Here is a 14,967-nt window from a genome sequence, read left to right as displayed (position 1 = left end):
AGCTGCTTACAAAAAATTCCCTTTTACTTACATAATATATAAATAGATAGATAGCCTTATTCAAAGGGAGCTTTTTTGATAAATCCATTTTCTAAGAGTTTTATTCCATCCAACCCATATTCTTTTTGACTATTCCATTAGGTCCAATTTGAGATAAGAAGACCAAAATACCCTTTTCATCTACTTATGTTCCATTTAGTTCACATTATTTTCTCATATTTCAATAAGTCCTATGGGTGACATAATTACCAAAATACCCTTAATGTGAATGTTCACACCGTCAACGTAAATGTTCATATCGTCAATGTGTAGGGGCCCGGCCCATGTCGATCCTCGTGGGTGCCCGGAAAAATTCGAGTCGGGCCGGGCCGGCCCACAGGCCAAAAAAATAGGCCCGGCTCGGCCTGTTGATAATATGAATATTTACATTGACAAGTTAACATTCACATTGATAGGAGTGTAAAATTGGCATGCGGCCCGTTGGTGGCCCGAAACCAGCCCGCCGCCCGGGGCGGGCCCGGACCGGCCCGTTCACAATGTGAATATTCACAATGACAAATTAACATTAACAATAACATTGACAAGAGTGTAAAATTAGCCCACGACTCGTGGGCAGCCCGAAGCCCGGGCACGGGTCGGGGTGGGCTCGGCCCGCCCCAGCCCGTTGACAATATGAATATTCACATTGATATGTTAACATTCACATTGATAGGAGCGTAAAATTAGCCCGCGGCCTGTGGCCGGCCCGAAACCAGCCCGCGACTCGTGGGCTGCCTTGGGCGGGCCCGGCCCGACCCGTTGATAATGTGAATATTCACATTGACATGTTAACATTCACATTGATAAGAGTATAAAATTAGCCCGCGCCCCGTGGCTGCTCGAAACTAGCCCACGGCCCGTGGGCGGCCCGGGGTGGGCCCGGCCTGGCCTGTTGACAATGTGAATATTCACATTGACATGTTAACATTCACATTGATAAGAGTGTAAAATTGACTCGCGTCCCATGGGCGGCACGAGGCCCGTGGGCGGCACGGGGCGAGCCCGGTCCGGCCCGTTGACAATGTGAATATTCACATTGACATATTAACATTCACATTGATAGGAGTGTAAAATTGGCCCGTGGCCCGTGGGCGGCCCGAAACCTGCCCGCTGCCCAGGGCGGGCCCGGCCCGGCTCGTTGACAATGTGAATATTCACATTGACATATTAACATTAACATTGATAAGAGTGTAAAATTGGCCCGTGACCCGTGAGCAGCCCGAAGCCCGGGCCCGGCCCATTGACAATGTGAATATTTACATTGACATATTAACATTCACATTGATAAGAGTGTAACATTAGCCCGTGCCCCGTGGCTGCCCGAAATACGCCCACGGCCTGTAGGCGGCTTGAGGCGGGCCCGGCCCGGCCTGTTGACAATGTGAATATTCACATTGACATGTTAACATTCACATTGATAAGAGTGTAAAATTGACTCGCGTCCCACGAGCGGCCCGGGTTTGGGTCCGGGCCTACCCCGGGCCGCGGGCGAGCTTCGGGCAGCGGACAAATTTTACACTCCTATCAATGTTAATGTTAACATGTCAATGTGAATATTCACATTGTCACGGGTCGGGCCAAGCCCGCCTCGGCTGCGATCAGGCTTCGAGCCGCCCACGGGCTGCGGGCCAATTTTACACTCCTATCAATGTGAATGTTAACATGTCAATGTGAATATTCACATTGCCAACGAGCCGGGCCCGCTCTGGCCTGAGGTCAGGCTTCGGGCTGCACACGAGTCACGGGCCAATTGTATACACTTATCAATGTGAATGTTAACATGTCAATGTGAATATTCACATTGTCAACAGGCTGGTCCGGGCCCGCCCCGGGCCACCTACAGGCCGTGGGCGGGTTTCGGGCAGCCACGGGGCGCGGGCTAATTTTACACTCCTATCAATGTGCATGTTAACATGTCAATATGAATATTCACATTGTCACGAGTCGGGCCAAGCCCGCTTCGGGCTGCGATTGGGCTTCGGGCCGCCCACGGGCTGCGGGCCAATTTTACACTCTTATCAATGTGAATGTTAACATGTCAATGTGAATATTCACATTGTCAACAGCCCGGGCCGGGCCCGCTCCGGGCAGCGGGCGGGCTTTTGGCCGTCCATGGGCCGCGGGCTAATTTTATACTCTTATCAATGTGAATGTTAACATGTCAATGTGAATATTCACATTGTCAACGGGCCGGACCGGGCCCGCCCCGGGCCGCCCATGGGCCGCGGGCGGGTTTCACGCCACCACGGGACGGGGGCCAATTTTACACTCCTATTAATGTGAATGTTAACATGTCAATGTGAATATTTACATTGTCAACGGGCTGGGCCGGGTCGGCCCGCCCTGGACTGCTGCCCAGTTTTATACTCTTGTCAATGTAAATGTTAACATGTCAATGTGAACATTCACATTGTCAACAGGCAGGGCCGGGCTCGCCTACGGCCCGTGGGTGGGTTTCGGACAGCCATGAGGTGCAGGCTAATTTTAAACTCCTATCAATGTGAATGCTAACATGTCAATGTGAATATTCACATTGTCAACGGGCCGGGCCGGGCCTGCCCCGGGCCGTAGGCGGGCTTTTGGCCGCCCATGGGCCGCGGCCCAATTTTATACTCTTATCAATGTGAATGTTAACATGTCAATGTGAATATTCACATTGTCAATGGGCCGGACCGGGCCCGCCCCGGGCCGCCCATGGGCCGTGAGCGAGTTTTGCGCCGTCACGGGACGGGGGCCAATTTTACACTCCTATTAATGTGAATGTTAACATGTCAATGTGAATATTCACATTGTCAACGGGCTGGGCCGGGCCAGGTCGAGCCCGTCCTGGGCTGCTGTCCAGTTTTATACTCTTATCAATGTGAATGTTAACATGTCAATGTGAACATTCACATTGTCAACAGACCGGGCCGGGCCCGCCCACGGGCCGTGGGCGGGTTTTGGGCAGCCATGAGGCGCGGGCTAATTTTATACTCCTATCAATGTGAATGTTAACATAGCAATGTGAATATTCACATTGTCAACGGGCCGGGCCGGGCCCGCCCCGGGCCGCGGGCGGGCTTTTGGCCGACCATGGGCCGCGGCCCAATTTTATGCTCTTATCAATGTGAATGTTAACATGTCAATGTGAATATTCACATTGTCGACAGGCTGGACCGGGACCACCCCGGGCCGGCCATGGGTCGCGGGCGGGTTTCGTGCCGCCACGGGACGGGGGTCAATTTTACACTTCTATTAATGTAAATGTTAATATGTCAATGTGAATATTCACATTGTCAACGGGCCGGGCCCGCCCCGGCTCGCAGCCGGGTTTCGGGCCGCCCATGGGCCAATTTTACATTCCTACCAATGTGAATTTTAAAATATGAATGTTCACATCATTAAATTGCTAATCGTTCAAAAAATATTTATAAGGGTATCAAAATTAAATATAAGGGCATAAGTGTCCAAGAAAATAGTGTAAATCAAGAAAATGGACTTTATGGAATAAAACTATACATACATGGGACTAAATGGGTTAAAAAATTCCTTCATGGACTTCTTGGGTTAAAACACTTCTAAATTGGACTTATCAATAAAAATCCCTTATTCGAATAATAAAGCCACAACCTGATATCATTTAATAATAATTAATTACCTAAAAAAAACTGTAAACAAAAAAATTATTTTGTTCTATATTTATTTTTATTTATTTCTTACTTTACTTTATAAAATATATAATTAATAGGACATGATTCTTATCAGGAAAAAAAAAATAGCACAAAATACATGATTCTTGCACATCATTAATAATTTTTAACCTATATCTGGTTTTCAGTAAGCTGGTATATTTTCTTGCATTAAAAAAATTGATGTATAATAGGACATGATTCTCAGCACACAAAAAAATGATTTTTGAATATCATTGATTATACATATTTGAAATACATGACTAAATGTGTGAATTGTTTAAAAATGATTTATTTTTATTTTTTTGCATTCTTTGAAAAAATGAGTTCAATAAAAGAAATGGGTCAGTCCAATTGATTTGTCCAACTCACATTCAATTTAGCCTAATCCGTTTAAACCCATTTAATAAATGAACGGGTTTTGATTGTCTTATTTTATTGCACAACCCATTTAAACTCGTCCAAACTTACACATTTACCACCTCTAACAAATTATGAGTATTTTTAAATATATCACCTTCACCAAAATATATATATATACAAATTGTGAATATTTTTACTTTTTTATCAAATTAATATTTAATCTTTTTATTAAAAATAAATTGAAACAAAGATACCAAACCAAGCATAGCATTTCACCTTGTTTGGTTACCCCGAACTCACAATCCAAACAAGGGTTATTTTTTCTCTCATTGTGATTCGGGTCAAATGGTCCGAACTCGAACCCAAACCTGACAGCCATTTAAGCAAATGGGTTAGTTAAGCCGTTAAGACGGTTGTGAAATTCTGGCGGGAAAACCCAATTCCACTCTCTCTCTCTCTCTCTCACCAGAATTTGATAAAGTTCCTCAATTCAGAGGCCTATCTGTCTCTCTCTGTAAGTTCTGTTTTCTTCAAAATGAATGATCTTATTTTGTTTTATTTCAGTCTTTTGTGATTTTTGACTTGCTCTCATAGATAAAAGGGTTCGGAAAACCAAGTATCTGTTGTTCTATGATTTCACGAAAGTGAACTTTAATGATTTCTTGGCCTTGCAATCTCAGTCTTAGTGATTGGTTTTTTTTTTTTTTTTCCTTGCTATTTTTGTCAATTTCTTGGATTGAATCATATTCTTGATGAAGTATTTGATGGAATGATCATTCCATTCCACTCCATTCCACTCCATTCTAGAGACTGAACACTACCTTTGGGAATTGATGTCTTTGCATTAGAGATAGGCATTGTCATTGTTTTTTAAATTTTCGAAGCTTTTTTCTCTTGAAATAATAATTATTTGAGAATGCCTTCCAAATGCATGAACGAAAAAAATAAATAAAAATGAAATGTTCCTAATATCAAATAGAATAATTTCATAAAATAAGATATCAAAATATCATGTGATATTATTTGTGTGGTACTTCCAACAAATAATGAAAAACTTTACGAGTGAGATAATGCTGACTCACTTTTGTTAGATAGTGAGATAAGAATGACCTACCTAATATGTTTTGCAATTACTCATTTGTCAGAGTAAAAAGTAAATAATACCACATATACTTCTAGACTTCCTAATAATTTTTCACGGATGAAAGATAAGCAGAGCTTTGTTTTGTGAGAAACAGAAAAAATAACTAAATAAGGAAACCAATTAGAGAACATTTAACAGATTGTGCATAAAAGTATAGAGAACATTTAACAGATTGTGCATACAAGTATAGCAAACTCAACAATTAACTAGTTTTCAGTCGTTTCCATGGAAATTGTAGGTGCCATCACATATACATATTCTTTTCGAGCCTAATGTACACAATACATAATGGGGTTTGCTGAATTTAGTGGTCTTTGACTTATTCAAAGCAATGGTATATAGTTTCAGCTTATGTTGGGATTGTGTCAACTGGTGTCATGATTTTTAGGATAGTTTGATGGTACAGACTGTTTGTTATTTTGTTAATGGGTCTGTTGCTATTTTTCAGGTGTTGGAGTTGGTGGATAGTTCTCTATTTAAAGAGCATTGTAAAGTCCAAGTTGGTGTGGAAAAAGAATTAAAAAAATTCAGTGTTTTCTTCTTCAACCCTGTGTCTAGCATATATATTACTTTTTGTTTGAAAATACTGCAAAAGAAACAAAAATTTTACTTATATTTCATTCACATTCCCTTCACTTTTCTTTTCTTTTCATTTCACAAGTCTCTTCTCAAATCCAAGATCCAAACACAACATAAATGATTGAATAAAATTATGTATATGTTAGTGCACTTGACACAGCAATTTACATTTTCAACCAGTATATTTACTTTAGTCAAGTTCAAGAATTGCTTACTGATCTAGCACTAGTTTGTTTCCATAACTTTTTTCTTGCAATGTGTAGAGCTTGTTTATAGCTGCACTTGAAATCTTTTTGCTGCATCTTTTATTTCTATGTCAACATTATTCAAAAATATTTATGGTGTGATATTGGTAGTGTTTATCAAAACTGAAAATTATAGAAAGATATTGGACTGGTTAACGGGCTATATCTGTGACTTGATGAAGGACATGTCTAAGGAATTTATTGATGAACTTGTGAGTTTCTAAATTGCCTTTTTTTTTTTTTTTTTGTTAGAAAAGTAAAAGTCGTATCAACTTTCTTGTAATGTCTTCTATGTATATTAATAGCTTTATTTGATTTAGTTCTGACCTATCTCCTTGAACTTTGTTTTTATTGTAGGGCAGTGTTCCTGATCAAATGGGGAAGGTAGTTAATTGGATTTATTATTATTTTAATGTAATTTACAATTGTTTCATTGTTAAAATCTCCTCTGAGGCCTTGTCATGCTGATGTATTGCCAGTACAAGATATTCGGGACATTTGAACTAGGAGAGACCCGTTGTATTTACAGGGCCATTAACTCTCAGACTAATCGAATGGTTATTTTGAAGCGGGAAACCTTTCTCAAGGGAAATGAAGGTGTCCCATGCTTCGTAATCAGAGAAATCTCCTTTTTGGAAGAGATGGAGCATACGAACATTGTCAAGTATGTACTCCCTAAATAGTTTCATGAGACAAATTGCAAATTCTATAATGTATTTTTGAATTTTCTTTGTTTATAATTTATTGGCTTTTGATGAAACTTATTAATTGATGGAATTCGGGTAACAGGTTGCTAGATGCAGTGAACAAAGAGAGATCAGTGTATCTTGTTATGGAGTATATGGACCTTAACCTGAGGAAGTACATGATGGATACTTCTCCGGATATTATGAAGAAACCGAGAATAATAAAAGTACGTGATGATTACTATCCATTTATGACCATTTTTAATCGCTTACAAGTTTTAGTTGCTTCTTTGGAATAGATCCAATATATATGATCATCCATATTGTTTATGAATAAACTTGCTGGTAACCGCATTAACAATGGCATTTAGACCATGTTTGGATAGGTAAGGGATTTGGAAATGCAATAGAAATGGAAAGAAAAAAAAAAAAAATTAGCTTACATTTCATTCACATTTCCCCCATATTTTCCTTTCCACTTCCAAATTTCTATCTTAAATTGATGATCCAAACACAGCCAATATGACAGCTCATGTTATGATTCATTTTATGACTTTTTTGTTGTTGTTGTTGTTCTTGGCAGAATCTTCTGCATCAGATTCTAGAGGGTCTTGCTTATTGTCACTCCAATAAAATTCTCCACCGAGGTTTGAAACCTGAGAGTTTGCTGTTAGATCATGGTAATCGGAGCATAGTGTGTTGGGTATACCTCCTTATTGGAGTGTGGGACCCAATTGGTTTATTAAAAGAGTTTGATTTAGTTTGGTATTAGGTATAATATATTTTTATATATTATATTTAATTTGAGGAGACCCAATCCAATTTGAAAACAATTAGGGTTTGATTAATAAACCCTAGATTTACAATATTTTGGGGGGTTTTTGTCCTTGCTCTTCCCGGAAAAAGAAGGAACGGCTGCTACATGGGATTAGTGTTCAATTTCGGTGGGTACCTCTTGGCTACAGAAGCTTGGAAGGTTTATTTGGATGCATATTTGTTTGCTTGAGTGGAGATTGATTTGGGTTAATTATTTTGAATCTTCTACAACTTTAGTTTTGAAGATTTTGGTTCTTCTATTTGGTGAGGTCTTTCATCTTTGTTTATTTGTGATTATTTGGAATTCACCTAAGGGTGTTATTTTTGTGAGACCATTCGTGTCTCGTTTGTAATCGTTTGGAACTTATTTGGTTGATAGTGGAATCGGATTTCGATCCCGTGGACGTACCTCAGATTGAGGGAATCACGTAAAATTCTTGTATTGTTTTTGATTTAATTTTTTCACATTAGTTTTTATTCCCATTGATTGATTAACTTGTGGGGAATCACATCGATTTTCCCTAACAACTGGTATCAGAGCTTACGGTTTATTTGGGTCTATTTATTTGTGTAAATCAATGGAGGGGAATGTGGGTCGTATGTCTAGCTTCAATGGAAGCAATTGGGTAACTTGGAAAACTAAAATGGAGGACCTATTATTTTGTAAAGATTTATATGGACCCATTGAGGGTGATTCTGACAAACCCGAGGGTATGAAAGATGATGAATGGAATAGGCTTAATCGAAAAGCCGTTGGTGTTATCCGTCAATGGATTGATGACAGTGTGTTTCATCATGTTGCTACTGAAACTTCAGCACATGATTTATGGAAAAAATGAGAGGGTCTTTATGATAGGAAATCAGCCACAAATAAAGCTTTTCTGTTTCGTAAGTTGGTTAATTTAAAATATAAAGAAGGCAGTCCTATTCCGGAACATCTGAATGAAATAAAGAGTATTGTTAACCAACTTGCTTCTATGAAAATTGTTTTTGATGATGAGTTGCAGGCTTTGATGCTACTTAGTTCTTTACCCGAAAGTTGGGAGACTTTGGTTGTGACCGTCAGTAATTCGGCGCCCGATGGAGTTGTCACAATGGGCCAAGTCACTAGTAGCCGGTTGAATGAAGAAACTAGAAGAAAATCAGCAGGTTCCTCTCATTCGGAAGCATTCGTTGTGAGAGGCCGAAGCAAAACAAGGGGGAGGAGTAAGACTCCTCATGGTCGTGATCAAAGCCGTGACAAATCAAAAGATGGTTCTTTTTCAAAGAAAGACATTGAATGCTATTATTGCCATGAGAAAGGGCACATGAAGCGGGAATGCCGAAAGCTCAAGAATAAGGAGAAAATGCGTGACAAAAGTGTGGACAAGAACCAAGAAGACACAACAGCAGTTACTACCAATGGTGATCTCATGGTCGTTTGTGAAGATGATTGTATCAATTTTGTGGGCCAAGAGAGCAATTGGGTGATTGATTCCGGTGCTTCTTTTCATGTGACTTCTCGAGTTGATTTCTTCACTACCTACACTGCAGGAGATTATGGTTCTGTTCGAATGGGTAATGAAGGTTTGTCAAAGATTATTGGCATGGGTGATATTTGCTTGGAAACAAATTTGAGCTGCAAGTTGTTGCTTAAAGATGTGAGGCATGTTCCCGACATTCGCCTTAATTTGATTTCTACTGGGAAGCTAGATGATGAAGGCTTCAACAACAAATTTGGTGATGGAATATGGAAGCTCACAAAGGGTTCTTTGGTGGTGGCTAAGTGCAAGAAGACTCATACACTTTATTCGATGCAAGGAAAAATATGTAAAGGTGTTGTCAATGCACTTCAAGATGATACTTCTACCGAATTGTGGCACAAGCGGCTTGGCCATATGAGTGAAAAGGGGCTGCAAGTTTTGTTCAAGAAAGAGCTTCTACCTGGTTTGAAAGGTACACATCTTAAAACTTGTGTTCATTGTTTGGCGGGTAAACAACATAGAGTTTCTTTTCATAAAAATGTTGCTTCTAGAAAAGAAAATGTTTTGGAATTGATTCACTCGGATGTTTGTGGTCCTTTAAAAGTTAGAACACATAGTGGTGCACTTTATTTTGTTACTTTCATTGATGATTATTCAAGGAAAGTTTGGGCTTTTCTTCTAAAAACTAAAGATCAAGTTTTAGAAGTATTTAAGCATTTTCAGGCCATGGTTGAAAGAGAAACAGGGCAGAAATTGAAGTGCATCCGATCAGACAATGGTGGTGAATACATTGGGCCATTTGATGAGTATTGTCGCAGCCAAGGTATTCGGCATCAAAAGACAGTTAAGAAGACTCCTCAACAAAATGACGTTGCCGAGAGGATGAACCGCACCATTGTGGAAAGAACAAGGTGTTTGCTTTCACAAGCTAAATTGCCAAGATCCTTTTCGGGTGAGGCATTGAAGACAACAGTTGACGTGATCAATTTGTCTCCTTCCTATCCTTTGAATGGTGATGTTCCAGAAAGAGTTTGGACCGATAAAGACGTATCTTATGAGCACTTGAGAGTGTTTGGTTGCCGAGCTTTTGTTCACATTCCAAAAGATGAGAGGTCCAAGCTTGATAGCAAGTCAAGACAATGTATTTTTCTTGGCTATGGGCGTGATGAATTCGGGTATAGATTGTGGGATCCGGTCGACAAGAAAATCATTTGAAGCCGTGATGTTGTGTTTCTTGAAAACCAAACAATTGAAGACTTTGGCAAAGGTGATCAATCGGAGCCAAAAACTAGTGATCTCATTGACATGGATCCATCTCCTTCATCTTCAGTTGATGATGAAAATGGGGGAGATGTGCAGCCACCTATTGAAGATGTGGAGGATGATGCTAATCCTAATGAAGTTGAGCCAGAAATTGAGGAAGAGCATCCAACTCAAGTACCGTCACCACAACTTGAGTTGAGGAAATCTACAAGGGACCGACAACTTTCAAGAAAGTATCCTCCTAATGAATTTGTGTTGATTTCTGATCAAGGGGAGCCGGAGAGCTACCAAGAAGCAATTGAGCATGCAAAGAAAGGTGATTGGAAAAAGGCCATGGAAGAGGAGATGAACTCCTTATTTGAAAATCACACCTATGATTTAGTGAATTTTCCTAAAGGGGGGAAAATTTTGAAAAATAAGTGGGTCTTCAAATTGAAGAATGATGGCAAGAATCTGAGGTACAAGGCACGTCTTGTTGTGAAAGGCTTTGGGCAAAAGAAAGGTATTGATTTTGATGAAATTTTCTCGCCGGTTGTAAAGATGTCTTCTATTCGGGTTATACTTGGCATGGCTGCAAGTATGAACCTTGAAGTCGAGCAACTTGATGTGAAGACCGCATTTCTTCATGGTGATCTTGAAGAAGAAATTTACATGGAGCAACCGGAAGGTTTTGTGGAGAAAGGGAAAGAGAAATTTGTTTGCAAATTGAAGAAAAGTTTGTATGGCCTCAAGCAAGCCCCGCGGCAATGGTACAAAAAATTTGACTCTTTCATGATGAATAATGGTTTTTCTAAAACCACTTCGGACCATTGTGTGTTTGTGAAAAATTTTTCGGATGGTAAATTTATTATTCTTTTACTTTATGTTGATGACATGTTAATTGTGGGTCAAGATTCTACCATGATTAACAGGTTGAAATTGGAGTTGAGTAAATCTTTTGCTATGAAAGATTTGGGACCGGCAAAGCAAATTCTTGTTATGAAAATTGTTCGTGATCGCAAAGAGGGGCTGATTTGGTTGTCTCAAGAAAGCTACATCGAGAAAGTTCTTGAGAGGTTTAATATGGATAAAGCAAAGCCGGTTGGTTGTCCACTTGCGGGTCACTTCAAGCTTAGTTCGAATCAATGTCCTACAAGTGAGAAAGACAAAGAAGAGATGTTGAAAGTTCCTTATGCTTCAGCAGTTGGTTCTTTGATGTACGCCATGGTTTGTACAAGGCCGGATATTGCTCACGTCGTTGGTGTGGCGAGTCGTTTTCTCTCTAATCCGGGTAAAGAACATTGGGCAGCGGTAAAATGGATTCTAAGGTATCTTCGAGGGACTTCGAAGGTGTGTTTGTGTTTTGGGGATGGTAAGCCGATGCTTGATGGGTTCACAGATTCTGACATGGCTGGTGATGTTGATTCTAGGAAATCTACTTCGGGGTATTTGATGACTTTTGCAGGGGGAGCTGTGGCATGGCAATCTAAATTACAAAAATGTGTTGCTCTCTCAACTACCGAAGCTGAATTTATTGCTATTACAGAAGCTTGCAAAGAAGAGTTATGGTTGAAGAAATTTTTGCAATAGTTGGGTTTGAAGCAAGAAAAGTATGTGCTTTATTGTGACAGTCAAAGTGCTATTCACTTGAGTAAAAATTCTACTTTTCATTCGAGATCGAAACACATTGATGTGAGATACCATTGGATTCGTGATGTGTTAGATTCGAAATTGTTACAACTCGAAAAAGTTCACACGGATGATAATATTTCGGATATGTTGACTAAGACTTTGTCGAGGGACAAACATTTGAAGTGTCGAACTTTGGCGGGTATGGTTGATATCTCCACCTAAGTCGGTAGGGGGAGAATTGTTGGGTATACCTCCTTATTGGAGTGTGGGACCCAATTGGTTTATTAAAAGAGTTTGATTTAGTTTGGTATTAGGTATAATATATTTTTATATATTATATTTAATTTGAGGAGACCCAATCCAATTTGAAAACAATTAGGGTTTGATTAATAAACCCTAGATTTACAATATTTTGGGGGGTTTTTGTCCTTGCTCTTCCCGGAAAAAGAAGGAACGGCTGCTACATGGGATTAGTGTTCAATTTCGGTGGGTACCTCTTGGCTACAGAAGCTTGGAAGGTTTATTTGGATGCATATTTGTTTGCTTGAGTGGAGATTGATTTGGGTTAATTATTTTGGATCTTCTACAACTTTAGTTTTGAAGATTTTGGTTCTTCTATTTGGTGAGGTCTTTCATCTTTGTTTATTTGTGATTATTTGGAATTCACCTAAGGGTGTTTTTTTTGTGAGACCATTTGTGTCTCGTTTATAATCGTTTGGAACTTATTTGGTTGATAGCGGAATCGGATTTCGATCCCGTGGACGTACCTCAGATTGAGGGAACCACGTAAAATTCTTGTGTTATTTTTGATTTAATTTTTTCGCATTAGTTTTTATTCCCATTGATTGATTAACTTGTGGGGAATCAGATCGATTTTCCCTAACATAGTGAAGATAGCAGACTTTGGAACAGCCAGGTCAATTTTTGTTCCTGCAAGGAGACATACTGAAGGGCGCAAGGTACTAATTTTTCAGCTTTTACTATCCAGCCATCTTTTGATTTTAACTTTGGATAGTTGATTTTGATGATGGAGTAGAAGTTGAGCATACAAGCGATACACGTACAGAAACAGAAGATGGTTGTAACCATTAGCTTTAAAAAAAATTACGAAAATACTAAAACTTCAAATTTTGAAATCATAAATTCGAACAGTTAGCTAGGAGCACTTTGGGCATGAAAAATGTGTGGCATAGGCGCTTACACCAAGTGAGTCGCGTACTTCATATAATAGTAACTGAAAGCTATTTGGGCACTACACCGTAAAGGTTGTTTAGTTTTTTTTTTTTTTTCCATTCCCTTTTACAACAATTTTTATAGAAAGAAATGTATGTGTATTAATTTCAGTAGAACTGTCTTTTCTTTCAATTTTCTTCGTTGAATAGAAAAGAAAATACATGGAGTTCACTATACAAACATTGAGAAACAATCATAGGTTTCAGTTCACGTCTTGCCAGTATACAAGAACTTTAATTCCAAAGATTTATTAGAGCATCTGAATTCGGTTTATTCCTCTAGACATATATCTACGCACATTTTAAAACGTGCCCAAATGCAAAATTTATTCAAATTGTTCAAAATTCTTGATTTTATTATATGTTTAGGTGACAAGTCAGTGGTACAGGGCACCTGAACTCCTACTTGGTGCCCAAAAATACACCAAGGCTGTTGATATGTGGGCTGTGGGTTGTATATTTGCTGAGATGGTGATTCAACAGCCTCTTTTCGCAGCTACAACAGAGATTGAACACCTGAACAAAATTTTCAGGTGCTATATATTTTCAAACACACACAAACTCGATGATTGTTGCCATTTTTAATGTTCTAATTATGTAGTATTTGTAATGTGAAGTATTTTGGGCAAACCATACGAAGCAACCTGGCCTGGAGTGACTGCATTATTTCCCACTCTAGCCTCTTTTGTCGATTGTATACCTAAGGTAGTACCGGTCATTGGTGAGCTTTTTATTTTATTTTAATGTTATTCAGTTTTGAATATGAAAAATGTTTTTACCTTTGTGTCTTCTTCCGAAATGCAGAACCTGAACAAAGTATTGCCTGATCTTGAACCAGATGGAGTTGATCTTGTTTATGTAAGTTTCTTTCTCCTAACCACTATTTGAGTGAGTTTTTAAGTTCATCAGCGGATTTTTCTTTCTTCTACTAATACCCATGTTTAATTTATTCAGAGAATGCTCCGGTTGAATCCAAAAGATAGAATTACAGCTTCTGATGCACTAAATCACCAATACTTTTCAAGATGTGATTCCCGATCCTCTTCGTGATTCTCTGTCAAAAGAATGTGTGCTGCCTCTGAAGAATGTTTTGATTCACATTACCTTTGCCTGCAGCACTATGCCTCTTTTCCTAAAGTTCTCTTCAATTGGAAGAAATAAACAATTTGATGTTGTTGACAGAACTACTCAGTGTGTATGATTCATCCATTTTTGACCAATAAAGTACCACCTCTTTTATCAGAATCATCCAATTTATTATTCAACTCATGATCTATGCATAGTTTAATGCAAATCTATGAGTGAGTGTATATATTTTGGAACAGAATCATGGTGAATAGTTCAATTCCTGATTTGATTATATTTGAGGATTCAAGCAATTCTTGAAACTATTGAATTTTGACAGATTACAAGAATTTTTTGGTGAAATTGTCACAGTACAACTTCTAAGATTGTTTGGTACAAAAATAACCAGTGTTATGCTTCATTTGCTGTTATTTTGCAACCCCTTCATAATTAAGCAATCTTATCTTATTTTTCATCAGATAAATATTTTTTCTCTGGGAAAAAAAAAGTTTGTGACCTACTAATAATTTTGGAATTGAACGGGGTGTTCAAAGAAAAAATAAAGTTTAAATTTGGGAATAGGGTGAATTAAGAAATGGGTGGTCAACAATTTTTTTGGGGTGCATTTTAGAGGCTTCCCAAATATGGTCCTGAGATAATTATTTTAGACTCTGCTTGGATATTTTGATAAGGACTCGCGGAAAGAATAGAAAAAAAGGCAGACAAAATGGAAGGGGAAAAAAAAAATATTCCAACATCCACATAGTGGCATAGAGCTAAAAATGAAGTATTT

The 14,967-nt window shown here is 38.9% G+C and overlaps 1 protein-coding gene across 1 annotated transcript; it reads left to right on the top strand.

The window, feature by feature from the left end:
* The first annotated feature begins 6,451 nt into the window (after nt 1-6,451).
* On the top strand, nt 6,452-13,775 carry LOC145803110 (cell division control protein 2 homolog). The gene is made up of 5 exons (XM_082896466.1): nt 6,452-6,702; nt 6,828-6,951; nt 7,308-7,422; nt 12,766-12,836; nt 13,479-13,775. The coding sequence occupies exons 1-5, from the start codon at nt 6,500-6,502 to the stop codon at nt 13,692-13,694; spliced, it is 729 nt and encodes a 242-aa protein (XP_082752592.1). The 5' UTR covers nt 6,452-6,499; the 3' UTR covers nt 13,695-13,775.
* The last annotated feature ends 1,192 nt before the right edge of the window (nt 13,776-14,967 follow it).

Source organism: Camellia sinensis, chromosome 11, assembly GCF_055761805.1.
Source record: "Camellia sinensis isolate YWXY chromosome 11, ASM5576180v1, whole genome shotgun sequence".
Lineage (NCBI taxonomy): Eukaryota > Viridiplantae > Streptophyta > Magnoliopsida > Ericales > Theaceae > Camellia > Camellia sinensis.
Note: the sequence above shows the minus strand (reverse complement) of the source record. Positions and strands in the feature narration are given on the sequence as shown.

Bases quoted from the DNA above. Each gene is read 5' to 3' on its own strand.
- LOC145803110 (XM_082896466.1), top strand. From the start codon at position 6,500: ATGCTGATGTATTGCCAGTACAAGATATTCGGGACATTTGAACTAGGA. The intron at 6,952-7,307 runs GTACGTGATGAT...TGTTCTTGGCAG, and splicing joins AGAAACCGAGAATAATAAAA to AATCTTCTGCATCAGATTCT. The intron at 12,837-13,478 runs GTACTAATTTTT...TTATATGTTTAG, and splicing joins GACATACTGAAGGGCGCAAG to GTGACAAGTCAGTGGTACAG.